Genomic DNA, 17,517 nt, shown 5'->3' with positions numbered 1-17,517 from the left:
AACTCAAGTACACATTTCACTGTGCTGTCATTTTACGGTAATCTGTTTGAGCGGGGCATTTGTGCGTTAATTGCGTCAAATATTTTAACGTGATTAATTTAAAAAATGAATTACCGCCCGTTAACGCGATAATTTTGACAGCCCTACTTGTTACAGATTACAGGGACTGCAGTAACAAATACAATTCTTGTAAAACATCTTGAGATTAGGATGAGCACACATACAAAATTGTTAGACGTTATATTCCAAAGATAGGCAATTCTTTCATACAGATTGATTCTATTCATTTTGGTCATATAAAAAAAAAATTGCGATAAATAGCATCAGTATTGATACAGTTCAAATACCAAATTACACTATTAGACAAAGCTCTTGAGTGAGAGCGTCTCACTCAAATCGAATGTACCTTAATTTTTGGACTATAAACCGCTACTTTTTTCCTTCATTTTGAATCTTGTGGCTTGTAGTCCAGTGCGGCGTATTTGTTGATTTATTTGGGTAAATAGATAACAATTTATTAGACAGTGGCAACATGCCTCCTAGCATGCATTGCAGCTGTACATACATAAATAACAATCAAAATTCATGTTCTGTGCCAATTATTTCTTCAGTTACTGTTCCAGTTGTTTCATTATTTGCTGGTTATGATATTTGGTAACACTTTATTTGGCAGTAGCGCCAAAAGACTGTCATAAGACCGTCATAATTATGACATGACACTATCACGGGCATTACTGAATGGTCATTGTTATGCGGCAAATTATGACACGAACTCAATTTATGTCCATCTTGGATCTTTTACATCCATTCAAAAGTGAGATAATTTGCCAGATAACACTAAATGTCATCTGTCATGAGCATTCATTAATGCTCATGGCAGTGTCATGTCATAACTATGATGGTATTTTCACAGTCTTATGGCGCCACTGTCAAGTGTTACCAAATACCATAACTAGCAATTAATGAAACAACTGGAACAGTAACTGAAAAAATAATTAGCACAGATCATAAATTTTGATTGCCATTTACATCTGTAGCACTGCAGTGCATACTAGGAGGCATGTTGAACAACAACAGTGTTGACAGCAGGTAGCAGCAGAGGTTGACTGTCTACCACAAGGGAGCAGTGATGGCCAAATGAAGCAATGAAGCTTTACAGCCAATTGGTTCAAAGCTTCATGGTGGTTCATTTGGTTTTATGACAGTCAAATTAAGCGTTACTGGTTAATATTTTTTGGTGTAAATATTCCATAATACAGTGAGGACAGCTGCGACTTAAAGTGCAGTGCGGCTTATCAATGAACAAATGCCGTTTTCGTGCCAAATTTGGTGGGTAGTGGCTTATAGTCAGGTGCACCTTTTCGTGCGAAAATTACGGTAATTGTCATTGTATTGATAGCCAGTTAGCTAAAAGACGGCAACTAATCTGATACATCAATTTAAGACCAGAGTAGTTTACCATAGTTAACTACAAGATACGAAAGAGTAAAATTCCACCATTTAAATTCACAATTCATGGGAATAGGCAACCAAACAAACATCAACACAGGAAAAACGAACAATAAGGATGGTCCGTGTACCTTTCGGCCGTGAGTTTATCCATCAAATTTTGGAAAACAAGCCCAATTCCCTTGTTTTGTTTTTATGTGGTTAACAAAAAACGAGAAATAGATTGTCTCCCTTTTGCCGATTAAACACTGGAAATTCAATAACGGAAAACAAGCCTTGATCCGTTTTTCCAATATTAGTTTATTGAACTGAAGTGGAAAAAGAAAATACTCCTAATATTTGTTTTCGGCCAAGTTCGCTTTTGCAATGAGCCATGACAAAGAAGATGATGTTCTTCTCGTTCTTATAAATATTATGCGGCTCCTGCAGGGTCTTGTCTATTTATAAGAAGAAGAAGAATGTCTAGTACCAGGCCATGGCTGGCCAAATCCCGCAATCAGCTCGTCCGGACAGTCCAGAACAAATGGCGGGACAGCTTGTCTTGCAACAATGAACATATGATACGGAGGAACCCGCGACCAAGAAGTGAACACTCAGCACTCACGTGGCACTGAGGATGGCAAAATCCTCAACTCTCGTTGCCATGACAACAGTAACGCCCGAAACTCTCCCGCCCAACCCACAACAGAGAATAATCCTAAACAACGCCCAAACACACCCTTCTTCCGGACCACAGCCCGCCTCACCAGAGCCTTTAAAAGATTGAATGTTTAACTAATCGTTGTCATTTTTCTCAGGAACCTTTTGTTGACTTGTGATATGGTGATATGGTGTTCCTGGATCTAGTTTGCCTCCTCGCCTGGGTCTCTTTGCTGTTTTGTCTTGCCGTTTGATCGCTGTCGACCTGAATAAATTGTCAACTTGTGTTTCAAAGCCTTTTTCCAGCTTTCAAAATGGAGTAAGTAACAGGGGTTAAGACTAAGGTGAACGCGCAGAGTTTGGCCTTTTGGCTGGGTGGTGGGTTTTCAGCCGGCCCAGGTTGTTGGAATTGCGCTAGCGCGGTTCGGCTGGCGTGATTCTGGCAAACTGGCTGAAGGGTCAGATTCCTTTAACACGTACCGTACGGCCATGTCTACACGTAGCAGGGTATTTGGCAAAAAAACCAAACTTTTTTTACGGTGTGGCCTATCATCCACACGCGCATTTGAACGAGGGTTCTTGAAAACTGCGGACAGAGTGAAGGAGTGCGAATTCTGTGTTTGTGGCGCCATCATCTGGACACTGACAAACGAGGACTGGAAACGTCACTGACTGCGACAAACTTTGGCCATTTCGCCACCGTGCAGGGTTTTTTAAAACTGAGGATCCTGCCCAAATACGTCGGAAAACGAGAAATATTACGGAGGTGGAAGTAAGCAGATCTCGTGATGTCGTTAATGTGGGAGCGGCAGGACAGCGAGCTGTCAAGGATGACAAACCTGGGTAATAAGCGGATTTTAAGGGGGCGCACCCCCCCCCCCCCCGGTGGCTGAAAAGTTTCATTGCATGAAATTGACTTTCTTATATATATATAAGTTGTAAAGCAAAACTGCAACATAAACGAATTAAATGAACAAAAACATATTTTTATAATGGGTCAAAATTATTTTTCAAACAAATCATGTGACTAGCACCTTAGACGGTCATTTGCTTTGCATATAATTTTCCAAAAAAAATTAGGGGAGGGGAATTTTATTTTTCAAATGATTTTTTTTCTTTGATTGAAATATATATTTTGAAAATATATATATTTTGTGATTGAAGCAACTTTTTGGGGGATTGAATGATTTAGACACAAATGTCCTACCCATAATATGACCCAAACACAAAAAGGATTGCTTCAAAGAACTTTTTCAATGAAAATTTAAGTGTTCAAATGCACATTTTTCAATGTCAAATATTTTTCACATTCAAAAACGTTTTCTCTGATTTTTTTTTTTTTTTTTTTTTTGAGTGAAGTGATTCTTCTTTTTGAAAATAAATATTTTTTGAAGCAACTCATTTTTTGATTGAATAATAAAGACAAAATCGTCCTAGCCATAATATGGCCCAAACACAAAAAGGATTGCTTCAAAGACCTTTTTCAATGAAAATTTAAGTGTTCAAATGCACATTTTTCAATGTCAAATATTTTTTTCACATTCAAAAACGTTTTCTCTGATTTTTTTTCTTGATTGAAGTGATTTTTCTTTTTGAAAATATATATTTTCTGAAGCAACTCATTTTTTGATTGAATAATAAAGACAAAATCGTCCTAGCCAAAATCTGGCCCAAACACAGACAAACATTACTTCAATCAAAAAAGTTGCTTCAATCAAAAAAAAAAAAAAAAAAAACAGAAAAAAGAAAAATAGCTTTTTTTATTTGAAAATATATATTTTAATCTTTTTTTTAAAATTACATAATCCAGACACAAATCTACCTCATTATGGTTCCGCCCAGGGGATACAATTTTTGAAAGCGTTAACTACATTGGCACAACACCGGCGGGCGTAACATATTCAATGGATGACGATCTTGCCGAAAAGTATTGCCTAAGCAGCCTGATTTAGAATTTCCCTCAAGAATGGTGGGAAACAAAAAAACGCTCATTGTCAACTTATTACTATAAATATTCTTGTTTTATTGCTGACACTGCGTTTCGGTCATCAACATGTTGTGCCCCCCTGCCCCAAAAGTCAAAATCCGCCTATGACCTGGGTAGAGGGGGAGATGGATGTATTGTTAACGGAGATGGAGAAGTTATTGTAGTTTGTGAGCATGGTAGGGGTGTCGACTAGGAGGATTTCTGATTTTGGCGCTATTAGTAGCAAGAAGTTTGAGGAGGGCCATGAATTGATATCTTTTAAACAGAAGGTGAGAGAAGGAGGTGGAATGGAGGAGGCTGGTTGAGAGGAAATATAGAGATGGCCCAGCTCTGAGAGGAGGAGCGGCCCAATGAAAGAGCCCTGGGGCACGCCAGCAGAAACGGAGTGATTTGGATCGATGGGAACCAAGTTTAACATATTGTGTCTTGTCATTCATATTACAAAAGCCCCATAATTTTCAAATTAAATGAAAAATTAACACATTAAAAATATAAATTAAATACTCATCATTTTCCAAAGTCACAGCGTGTCACAGAAGGGTGAAAGAATGGAGCCCTGTAGCTGCAGGTTGCAGACCTCTGTTTACATAAACAGAATTTGAGGCTGTTTGCATTGTGACTGCTGTTCCTTTAAAATCCAGCCCTTCTGTGGCTTGTTGCCTAGGAGCTTCATTTCCCTTTTCCCTTGCAGCCACATGGACCGGACTCCACCACGTACACGAGCTCTCGCAGCTGAACTCTGACAACTTACTTCGATTTCTTCCACTACTGGACATCTATGAAACAGACTGACAATCCAAGGTAGGGCCAACCCACTTTTACTGACTCTTGAGAAGATGTGATGGCTTCTGGTCCTGATGTGATTTTGGGCATCAGCACTGGAGATTGAATGTATTGTTCGTAATGTTTTGTTAGTGTGGTGGCGTTTTTCTGTTTGTTAGAACACAAAGCTTCTTTTCAACCAGCTATAATTCCCTTGTCTTGTTAAACCAGCTTGTGGTGTGTGAGTTGCTGACTGTAAACCAGCTGACTGTACTGTAAACTGACAGGTAACTAAAGTGCAGTGGAGCTTTAACATTGCCTGTCGTAAACTGCAGTCAGGCTGTCTTCTGACACAAACTGGCTCTTTTTGAATGAGCAGGCTAAATGTGACTGTCTCGTGTAGGCGAGCATGGCTTTGAGGTTTCTGGAAGCTTTTCTTAGAGGATGAGGTCACAGGAAGACACACCCTGAGGCACGGACACTCTCAGTCACAGCAGCGACATGCAGAAAGTTTTCATCAGTTGATTGTGAATTTGGTGATATAGTCACGTGCTGTTCATTACTGTTTTACACTTATATATTGACCCTGAGCTTTCCATTATTAAAACTTCCATTAGACTTTATTGAGAATTCACTCAATTTTTCACTGGAATGTTGCTGGAATGAGAAACGTTTCCTCTCAGACAAAAAAACAGTGGGAAAATATGCGACCTTTAAAGGAGCTTTAAACAGCACACCCTCCTTTCCACTTCCTCACAATACATCAACAGCTACCTCACACAAGAGCCTTCAAGTGCTGAAATTTCTGAAGACTTGATACTACAGACTATCGATATACAATAGCCATTACATATGGAGGCAATTTTCTGTCTTAGATTAAAAAGATTAACAATAATAGCAATACTTACAGCCTCTCAGGGACAGTGGTCACTACAGTGGAGATTGAAGGAATCTGACCTTCTAGCCAGACCGCCGCTGGCGCTGCTCCAACGACCCGGGCCGGCGGGACTCCGGCAATCCGGCAAACTCTGCGCGTTCACCTTAGTCATAACTAGAGATGGAGATCGATCGGGTCCGATCACGTCATTTTGAAAGTATCGGAATCGGCAAAAAAATATCGGCCAAGCCTTTTTTAAATATACAGTATATATACATGTATATTTTTTAGGGCTGTCAAAATTATCGCTTTAACACGTGGTAATTATTTTTTAAAATTAACCACGTTAAAATATTTGACGCAATTAACGCACATGTCCCGCTCAGACAGTATTCTGCCTTTTGGTAAGTTTTACAGCAAGGCTTTTTGTGCTAACAGCGAACTCTTGTGGTCGCTTTGCGACATGGTTTATTGTTGTCTTGCCAGTTCAATATGGCTGCACGACGTCTCGGGCTGACGCCTACGTTGTAATGTTGTGCTTATATGATCCCTGGACAAGATTTGTCCGTAAGTATGGTTGTTGTAAATAATGTACATATTATGTTAGCAAGCGAAATGTTATATTTTTTTGCATGAGACACTTTTTGTTTATGTTTAGTGAACCTGTATAGCGTGCTAAGCTAACGTTGTTGCTAATGCAATGCTTGTGTACTTTTTTTTTGTAGTTTTACGACGGTCTAAAGAGGACAATGGTTTGAGGCCAATTTATTAATAAATCAGATGAAAAAGGAAGAAGTCTGATTATTATGGCGTCGTTCACTAGCTGTCTAGCTTTGGAAAAAGTAGACGCTTTGGAGTGAGGACAGCATAGACAGATTTAAATGACAGTAGAGTGAAATGCCCACTACAGTCCTTATGTACTGTATGTTGAATGCATATATCCATCTTGTGTCTTATCTTTCCATTCCAACAATTTATTTTACAGAATATATATATATAATTTACAGAAAAATATGGCATATTTTATAGATGGTTTGAATTGCGATTAATTGCGATTAATTTTTAAGCTGTAATTAACTCGCTTAAAATTTTTAATTGTTTGACAGCCCTAATATTTTTTAATTAAATCGTTTTCTAATTGTATTTAACGTTACAGACATAATATGTTACACTCATCCAGAGTCTTTAGTTTAGGCTTAAGGTAGGGTTATCAAATTTATCCCGATAACGGCGGTAATTAATGTTTTAAAAAATGTATCACGTTAAAATATTTAATGCAATTAATGCATGCGCTGCACGACCCACTCACGCATTGTCGCGCTCAATCTGTAGTGGCGCCGTTTTACCTATATAGAGAGATAAAAGCGTAAAATGAGTAGAGTGAATTTTGGCAGCCTTAAGAGCCTTTTTTTAATTGGCTAAAGCCTTATAATCCCTCTCCCTACGATTAGAAATATCACGGGAAGCAATGTGGGGGAAGCAAGGTCGCAATTGATCTTTTTCTTAACACCTTATGTTATTTCCCAACGCAGAGAAGATATATCAATTGGTAGCACTACGCACAGTCATGGTTCCACTTCCCATCATGCATTTGGGCATGGCTACAGTATCATTTACTGAAAGCTCAACAAATACACTAGATGGCAATATTTAGTCACAATATACAAATTCACAAGTCTTTCTATCTGTGGATCCCTCTCACAGAAAGAATGTTAATAATGTAAATGCCATCTTGAGGATTTATTGTCATAATAAACAAATACAGTACTTATGTACTGTATGTTGAATGTATATATTCGTCCGAGTTTTATTCATTTTTTTCTTAATGCATTGCCAAAATGTATATGATCGGGAAAAATTATCGGGAATGATTGGAATTGAATCGGGAGCAAAAAAAAGCAGTCAGATCAGGAAATATCGGGATCGGCAGATACTCAAACTAAAACGATTTGGATCGGATCGGGAGCAAAAAAACATGATCGGAACAACCCTAGTTTTAACCCTTTGTACTGACTCCATTTTGAAAGGTTTAAAGAAGGCTCACCCAAAACAAGTTGACAATTTATTCAGGTCGACAGCGATTAAAACGGCAAGGCGAAACAGACACAGACTCAGGCGAGTAGGCAAACTCGTTCCAAGGTCACCATATCAGAAGTCAACAAAAGGATCCCGAGAAAAATGACAACGATTAGTTAAAGGTTCAGTCTTTTGAAGGCTCTCACGGGGTGGGCCTTGGGCAGGAAGAAGGTTGTGTTTGGGATTATTGTCTGTTTGTGGATTGGACAGGAGGATTCGGGAATTACTGTTGTCCGGGCAACGAAAGTTGTGGATTTTGTCACCTCCGCGTCAAAGGGGCTCTTGGAGTCTTGTCAGTCGTGTTATCAGTTGGATATCGGGCATTCTCTGGTGCTCCTTGTGTTTGGACAGACCTTCCCGCCAGTTGTTCTGGACTGTCCGGGAGAACTGATTGCGAGAGTTGGTGCGACAATCTTGCTCATGACGCACACTTTGGGCTTCCTTGATAAGAAGGCATCGTGTATCTACTATGCCCTATATTCTGCTTGTTTTCCTTAAACTATGGTATAAAGTGCTATTTATTTTATATTGGTTGTGTTATAGTAATGCAACAGTTAGACGGTGCTTATGAGAAAAGGTACTCTCTCCTTCAAGATCTATTTAAAATTTATCATTAGCTTAAATATTCACTGCCAGAGTATGTGTTGTAGCAGTTAATAAAAGACAAAAGTCGTTATTTATAATATAGATGTCCAATCCATTTCATCTGAGAGGGACCGGAGGCGATCATTCAATTGCTTCCTAGTTAAAATGGATTGAACGTCTATTGCCGTCAATGGCAGCCATAGAGTGAAGCTATGTGAGGTCACAAAATATTTCTAAAACACAACGATGAAAGAAATACATCACTAAAATTCCCACAGCAAAATACACAAGGTCCACACTTACTGGAATTGATGTCTGTATTCTATTTTTTTCCAATTCATTATAATTTGTTTAATTATTTTATTTTTACGTTATTTTATTTTGAATTATTTGAACTGATTTATTACAAAGGCTTTTTTACATTTGCTTAACATTTTTCTATTTAGTACCATTTCAATAATTGATTTGCTTTTTTCAGAACGGACCCTTAAATTAGTTCATTCATTAAAATAGTTATATACAGTGCCTTGCAAAAGTATTCGGCCCCCTAGAACCTTGCAACCTTTCGCCACATTTCAGGCTTCAAACATAAAGATATAAAATTTTAATTTTTTGTCAAGAATCAACAACAAGTGGGACACAATCGTGAAGTGGAACAAAATTTATTGGATAATTTAAACTTTTTTAACAAACAAAAAACTGAAAAGTGGGGCGTGCAATATTATTCGGCCCCCTTGCGTTAATACTTTGTAGCGCCACCTTTTGCTCCAATTACAGCTGCAAGTCGCTTAGGGTATGTTTCTATCAGTTTTGCACATCGAGACACTGACATTCTTGCCCATTCTTCCTTGCAAAACAGCTCGAGCTCAGTGAGGTTGGATGGAGAGTGTTTGTGAACAGCAGTCTTCAGCTCTTTCCACAGATTCTCGATTGGATTCAGGTCTGGACTTTGACTTGGCCATTCTAACACCTGGATACGTTTATTTTTGAACCATTCCATTGTAGATTTGGCTTTATGTTTTGGATCATTGTCCTGTTGGAAGATAAATCTCCGTCCCAGTCTCAGGTCTTGTGCAGATACCAACAGGTTTTCTTCCAGAATGTTCCTGTATTTGGCTGCATCCATCTTACCGTCAATTTTAACCATCTTCCCTGTCCCTGCTGAAGAAAAGCAGGCCCAAACCATGATGCTGCCACCACCATGTTTGACAGTGGGGATGGTGTGTTCAGGGTGATGAGCTGTGTTGCTTTTACGCCAAACATATCGTTTTGCATTGTGGCCAAAAAGTTCAATTTTGGTTTCATCTGACCAGAGCACCTTCTTCCACATGTTTGGTGTGTCTCCCAGGTGGCTTGTGGCAAACTTTAAACGAGACTTTTTATGGATATCTTTGAGAAATGGCTTTCTTCTTGCCACTCTTCCATAAAGGCCAGATTTGTGCAGTGTACGACTGATTGTTGTCCTATGGACAGACTCTCCCACCTCAGCTGTAGATCTCTGCAGTTCATCCAGAGTGATCATGGGCCTCTTGGCTGCATCTCTGATCAGTTTTCTCCTTGTTTGAGAAGAAAGTTTGGAAGGACGACCGGGTCTTGGTAGATTTGCAGTGGTCTGATGCTCCTTCCATTTCAATATGATGGCTTGCACAGTGCTCCTTGAGATGTTTAAAGCTTGGGAAATCTTTTTGTATCCAAATCCGGCTTTAAACTTCACAACAGTATCTCGGACCTGCCTGGTGTGTTCCTTGGTTTTCATAATGCTCTCTGCACTTTAAACAGAACTCTGAGACTATCACAGAGCAGGTGCATTTATACGGAGACTTGATTACACACAGGCGGATTCTATTTAGCATCATCGGTCATTTAGGACAACATTGGATCATTCAGAGATCCTCACTGAATTTCTGGAGTGAGTTTGCTGCACCGAAAGTAAAGGGGCCGAATAATATTGCACGCCCCACTTTTCAGTTTTTTATTTGTTAAAAAAGTTTAAATTATCCAATAAATGTTGTTCCACTTCACGATTGTGTCCCACTTGTTGTTGATTCTTGACAAAAAAATTAAATTTCATATCTTTATGTTTGAAGCCTGAAATGTGGCGAAAGGTTGCAAGATTCAAGGGGGGCGAATACTTTTGCAAGGCACTGTATAAACAGTCGTATGAAAAAATAAGGACACCCCATGTAATATTCAGTTCTTTATTAAGAAATGTTCTCATATCAATGTCTAATCCTGTTGTTCTTTATCTCTGGAAAAGAAAGTGATTTAATTGCAGGTAGATGACAAAAATTAACATTGTTTTACTCATTAAACCATATATCTAATCAAAAATGCATATTCTGAGGAAAAACTTCTGAGGAAATCCTACCACCCAAAGCCCTCACCAGATTCTTAAGTGTATACAATCTTCTTTCTGAAGGCCTTAGACAACTCCTTTGATCTCACCATGGTGTTTTCTCTCACTTCAGCAGTCAGGGGCACACCAGACTATATGTGAGGTTTAAATGAGGCAAGTCTCCTTCAAAACAATGGGTAATGTTCTAAACATGAGCACCTTATGTGATACGCCTGTGTGTGATTTTAGATATTTTAAATGGGATTGAATGTGGGGTGTCCTAATTTATTCCTTAACAGAAATTGCATTTATTTAAAATTACTTTTACAGAAAGTTATTTTAAAAATATTTCAGTTTTAATTGTTTAGCTCTATTACTTGAATCTCTCAAGATGGTTAAAATTGATATTGAATATCCATATGACCAAATATGTTAGAAAACACACAGGTTTCCATAGGGTGTCCTGTTTTTTTCACATGACTGTATATATATATATATATATATATATATATATATATATATATATATATATATATATATATATATATATACACACAGTGCCTTGCAAAAGTATTCGGCCCCCTTGAATCTTGCAACCTTTCACCACATTTCAGGCTTCAAACATAAAGATATGAAATTTAATTTTTTTGTCAAGAATCAACAACAAGTGGGACACAATCGTGAAGTGGAACAACATTTATTGGATAATTTAAACTTTTTTAACAAATAAAAAACTGAAAAGTGGGGCGTGCAATATTATTGGCCCCTTTACTTTCAGTGCAGCAAACTCACTCCAGAAGTTCAGTGAGGATCTCTGAATGATCCAATGTTGTCCTAAATGACCGATGATGATAAATAGAATCCACCTGTGTGTAATCAAGTCTCCGTATAAATGCACCAGCTCTGTGATAGTCTCAGGGTTCTGTTTAAAGTGCAGAGAGCATTATGAAAACCAAGGAACACACCAGGCAGGTCCGAGATACTGTTGTGGAGAAGTTTAAAGCCGAATTTGGATACAAAAAGATTTCCCAAGCTTTAAACATCTCAAGGAGCACTGTGCAAGCCATCATATTGAAATGGAAGGAGAATCAGACCACTGCAAATATACCAAGACCCGGCCGTCCTTCCAAACTTTCTTCTCAAACAAGGAGAAAACTGATCAGAGATGCAGCCAAGAGGCCCATGATCACTCTGGATGAACTGCAGAGATCTACAGCTGAGGTGGGAGAGTCTGTCCATAGGACAACAATCAGTCGTACACTGCACAAATCTGGCCTTTATGGAAGAGTGGCAAGAAGAAAGCCATTTCTCAAAGATATCCATAAAAAGTCTCGTTTAAAGTTTGCCACAAGCCACCTGGGAGACACACCAAACATGTGGAAGAAGGTGCTCTGGTCAGATGAAACCAAAATTGAACTTTTTGGCCACAATGCAAAACGATATGTTTGGCGTAAAAGCAACACAGCTCATTACCCTGAACACACCATCCCCACTGTCAAACATGGTGGTGGCAGCATCATGGTTTGGGCCTGCTTTTCTTCAGCAGGGACAGGGAAGATGGTTAAAATTGACGGGAAGATGGATGCAGCCAAATACAGGAACATTCTGGAAGAAAACCTGTTGGTAATTGCACAAGACCTGAGACTGGGACGGAGATTTATCTTCCAACAGGACAATGATCCAAAACATAAAGCCAAATCTACAATGGAATGGTTCAAAAATAAACGTATCCAGGTGTTAGAATGGCCAAGTCAAAGTCCAGACCTGAATCCAATCGAGAATCTGTGGAAAGAGCTGAAGACTGCTGTTCACAAACACTCTCCATCCAACCTCACTGAGCTCGAGCAGTTTTGCAAGGAAGAATGGGCAAGAATGTCAGTCTCTCAATGTGCAAAACTGATAGAAACATACCCCAAGCGACTTGCAGCTGTAATTGGAGCAAAAGGTGGCGCTACAAAGTATTAACGCAAGGGGGCCGAATAATATTGCACGCCCCACTTTTCAATTATCCAATAAATTTTGTTCCACTTCACGATTGTGTCCCACTTGTTGTTGATTCTTGACAAAAAATTAAAATTTTATATCTTTATGTTTGAAGCCTGAAATGTGGCGAAAGGTTGCAAGGTTCAAGGGGGCCGAATACTTTTGCAAGGCACTGTATATATATATATATATATATATATATATATATATATATATATATATATATATATAAATAAAAGACCATGGTTCAAAACAATATTTCACCGTATAATCCCTGAATGTTTTGTCTTGTATTGGTATTGGTGGATGGGGGGGCACCACAAAGCATTTATGCCTAGGGCACCAAAATAGCTAGTGCCGGCCCTGCCGCCATATATATATTTTTTAATTTTCCATCTATCACAAAATATGTGAGCGGAACTTTAAAACTAAAGCTGTGGGCCCAAGTTAGTGACCCCCTTTCCTATATGAATGTAATAAAAACAGGCAAAAAGAAAAACAAAACATAATTCATGCATTAAAGGGTTAATGTTCGAGTAATTCTAAAACTCTAAATTGTAAAAGTGAAAGTAAATTTACCTTTGTATGGATATGAGTGCGAGTTTTTTGTCTATTTGTGCTCTGCAGTTGGCAGGTGACCATTCTGGGCTATAGCCTGTCTCTGGCCCAAAGTCAAGTAGGATAGGCAGCACCCTGAAAATGGATAACCTTTTCATGTGTCTGAAAAATGTTTTGCACACTGTAGCAATTAAATGAGCATTGTGTGTTAAAAAGAAAAAATAAAGCTCATAACTAAATGAGCTATTTTAAGATTCTGATTTGCATTAGTAGCAGAAATTTCCACCAGCCCTTTTCAGTTCATAGGCTTTTGTCATCATTATGTGGCCAGGAGTACCCACATGACCAGTGTTGTGACACAATGTGCTCATGCTGCTGACTGTGCTGCACGCTCATGAGGGCTCCCATATTGTAAAATGTAAAACATTTCAAAGCTCCAAATTTCCAGTTTGCCCATTGTTTTCTGTTATTCTGTGTGTTGCCATGGTTACTGCCTGCCTTTGGTCACATGAAGAATTGAAGCTTCACGGTGTACAGGGAAAATATGATGACACTGTTCCAGAATCTGCTCATATGATCACTATGGCCGCCTTCAGCAATAGGCTCCATTGTAAACAGAAGATTATTGTTCACATTCACTGTCACTGTAGTGCAGAACTCCATTACCCGGCACTTGTTTGACTTTTTCGACTTGTTTGACTGCAGAACAACCATATAGTGCTCGCTTTTCATTTGCTTGAGGAAGAGAACTAGTTGCTTCCTTGCATCTGTTCATTTGTGTGAAAATACAGGAAGTGAAATCACAACTCAGTTGCAATCATGCTGCAGACTGCTCAAAATAGGAAATAGCTTAGTTTGACCTCAAAGAAAGCGCAGAACATTGAGGACGATCTCAGTAATTCTGTCCATTAATACTTGAGGAATTTTAATTATGTCAAATGGACGACGGAATTCCTGCCTTCTCACATGCACAGGGCTGATATGCTGATAAGTGAAATATGCTGACAAGCCACAAACTTATTTTGGAGGCACTTCCTTCACTTGTTGTGAACACATTACCGTAATTTTCAGACTATAGGCCGCTACATTTTCCCCCTCATTTTGAATCGTGAGACTTATTTGTTGATTTATTTGGGTTAATAGGTAACACAGCATTGTAAGACTGCCATAAGATACAGTGGGGCAAATAAGTATTTAGTCAACCACTAATTGTGCAAGTTCTCCCACTTGAAATTATTAGAGAGGCCTGTAATTGTCAACATGGGTAAACCTCAACCATGAGAGACAGAATGTGGAAAAAAAATACCCAGAATATCACATTGTTTGATTTTTAAAGAATTGATTTGCAAATCATGGTGGAAAATAAGTATTTGGTCAAAACTAAAAGTTCATCTCAATACTTTGTTATGTACCCTTTGTTGGCAATATCGGAGGCCAAAAGTTTTCTGTAAATTTTCACAGGCTTTTCACAAACTGTTGCTGGTATTTTGCCCATTCCTCCATGCAGAGCTCCTCTAGAGCAGTGATGTTTTGGGGCTGTCGTTGGGCAACATGGACGTTCAACTCCCTCCACAAATTTTCTATGGGGTTGAGATCTGGAGAATGGCTAGGCCACTCCATGACCTTGAAATGCTTCTTACGAAGCCACTCCTTTGTTGCCCTGGCTGTGTGTTTGGGATCATTGTCACTGATAAACACAATCTCAGGAAGTTTTTTAGCATTCAGCATTATCGAATGGTTGAAAAATCGCGCTGCACCACCGCCTAGTGTTGGGAAAAATTATTTTGGTAGATTTGTTATTTTTGGGTAAAAATAAATCAATTTATATATTGAAACAATAGTGTATTTACCTTTGGGGATTAAATAAACATATATATGTTGAAAAAGTTTTTTTTTTTTGTTAATAATATGGTCACCATCTGACACCTTGTTTGCTTCCAGGTCACATTGAATAAGGCGATATTGGAATGGAATAGTTTATGTTGACAGAGGATGTGTTAACATGGCGCAAAAACAAACGATTTTTTTCTGTACAAAAACAGCAAAATTTTCTAAAATTCGAGGTCGAAAATGATGATTATGATGGTTTATAAGTGTCCAGTGGAGAAGTTAGCTGCAGATTTAGACCGTGGAGAACTTCAAATAGCTTGCAATGTAGCCATATTATTTTTTCTCATTGCTGTTGAGCTGTCGCCATGCAGAGCACTGTTGGATATTTGTGTGCAATTTGAGTCTTGTGAAACGTGGGTGTTAAACCCAGGCTTGTTGGGCTTTTTAGTTGTCAAATGTGTGTCATCATTGCACCGTCTAGTTGTGGGGATTTGCATCAAAATACACGCGTTTATTTCCAATACAAAAACTCCAACACACACTGTAGGTGAAATAGGTCTTTATAGTAGCCTAGTAGTAGTAGTAGTACATAAACTATATAACATGCCTTGTATGGAGAAAAAAGTATGAGTATGACAAATTTGGACCGAAATGGCTGTTTCTGTTTTTGGGGGGAAAAAACTAAATAAGATCCTTAGCACTCCCTGCTGTGAGTGACTTCCAGCGCCCCTGCTTGTAGCAGTGACTCCAGACTAATCAGTCAAATGTACCTTTGTGTCAGAGTGCCTGTTATCTGGAGACTGTCTACTTTATCTCAGACAATATCACCAAACCTTTGTAAGGCTGGGTGTGTGCATGTGACATTGTTTGCTGAGAGAGAATGAATGATATTTCTAATTGTAATGGGGCTATGACAGGGGTCAGTAAGCAAGTCAATTGTGACACGAAATTTAACTGGCAAACAGAAAAAGTCAGACGCACTTTCTTTTTTACCAGAAAACTTCTGCAAGTCATGAATTTACCAACTATGTTAAGTCACGGTGCCATGAGCCACTTGTAAACAGCACTAATATTTGGTAACATGTCCCTTGGCCATTTTCACTTCAATTAGGCGCTTTTGGTAGCCATCCACAAGCTTCTGGCAAGCTTCTGGTTGAATCTTGGACCACTCCTCTTGACAGAATTGGTGCAGTTCAGTTAAATTTGATGGCTTTCTGCCATGGACTTGTTTCTTCAGCATTGTCCACAAGTTCTCAATGGGGTTTAAGTCAGGACTTTGGGAAGGCCATTCGAAAACCTTAATTCTAGCCTGATTTAGCCATTCCATTACCACTTTTGATGTGTGTTTGGGGTCATTGTCCTGTTGGAACACCCAACCGCGCCCAAGACCCAATCTTCGGGCTGATGACTTTAGGTTATCTTGAAGAATTTGAAGGTAATCCTCCTCCTTCATTATCCCATTTACTCTCTGTAAAGCACCACTTCCATTGGCAGCAAAAAAGCCCCACAGCATAATACTACCACCACCGTGCTTGACGGTTGGCATGGTGTACTTGGGGTTAAAGGCCTCACCTTTTCTCCTCCAACCATATTGCTGGGCATTGTGGCCAAACAGCTCGATTTTTGTTTCGTCTGACCTCAGAACTTTCCTCCAGAAGGTCTTATCTTTGTCCATGTGATCAGCAGCAAACTTCAGTCGAGCCTTAAGGTGCCGCTTTTGGAGCAAGGGCTTCTTTCTTGAACAGCAGCCTCTCAGTCCATGGAGATACAAAACACGCTTGACTGTGGACACTGACACCTGTGTTCCAGCAGCTTCTAATTCTTGGCAGATCTGCTTTTTGGTGATTCTCGGTTGAATCTTCACCCTCCTGACCAATTTTCTCTCAGCAGCAGGTGATAGCTTGCGTTTTCTTCCTGATCGTGGCAGTGACAAAACAGTGCCATGCACTTTATACTTAAAATTGTTTGCACTGTTGCTCTTGGGACCTGCAGCTGCTTTGAAATGGCTCCAAGTGACTTTCCTGACTTGTTCAAGTCAATGATTCGCTTTTTCAGATCCATGCTGAGCTCCTTTGACTTTCCCATTGTAGCGTTTGCATCCAATGAGCCCTATTTAAATGGCCTCAGAGAAGTCACCAGCGCACCACTCATAATCACTCACAAGAAGAGGCCATGCTATGAAGCTCATTTCACTGACACAACTTTCTAAGTCACCAAAATTGCTAATTGGTGTTGCTGAATGTATATTTTTGACCCAGCAGATTTGATCACTTTTTCTGTTAACCCATAATAAAGTCATAAAAGAACCAAACTTCATGAATGGTTTTTGTGACAAAGAAGTATCTGTTCCAATCACTCTGTCAGAGAAAAATCAGAGTTGTAGAAATAACTGGAAACTCAAGAGAGCCATGACATTATGTTCTTCACAAGTGTATG

The 17,517-nt window shown here is 39.1% G+C and overlaps 1 protein-coding gene across 1 annotated transcript in view; it reads left to right on the top strand.

Moving 5' to 3' along the window:
• Positions 1–4,739: 4,739 nt before the first annotated feature.
• tacc1 (transforming, acidic coiled-coil containing protein 1) overlaps positions 4,740–17,517 on the top strand; it is a 75,570-nt gene continuing 62,792 nt past the window's right edge. The window contains exon 1 of the mRNA XM_057845575.1: positions 4,740–4,876. Coding sequence (XP_057701558.1) covers positions 4,854–4,876 — 23 coding nt within the window. The 5' untranslated portion in view covers positions 4,740–4,853. The remainder of the gene's footprint in view (positions 4,877–17,517) is intronic.

The sequence above is a fragment of the Corythoichthys intestinalis genome, chromosome 9, assembly GCF_030265065.1.
Source record: "Corythoichthys intestinalis isolate RoL2023-P3 chromosome 9, ASM3026506v1, whole genome shotgun sequence".
Classification (NCBI taxonomy): Eukaryota; Metazoa; Chordata; class Actinopteri; order Syngnathiformes; family Syngnathidae; genus Corythoichthys; species Corythoichthys intestinalis.
The sequence above is the reverse complement of the archived record's forward strand: the minus strand, read 5'-3'. Positions and strand labels throughout refer to the sequence as shown.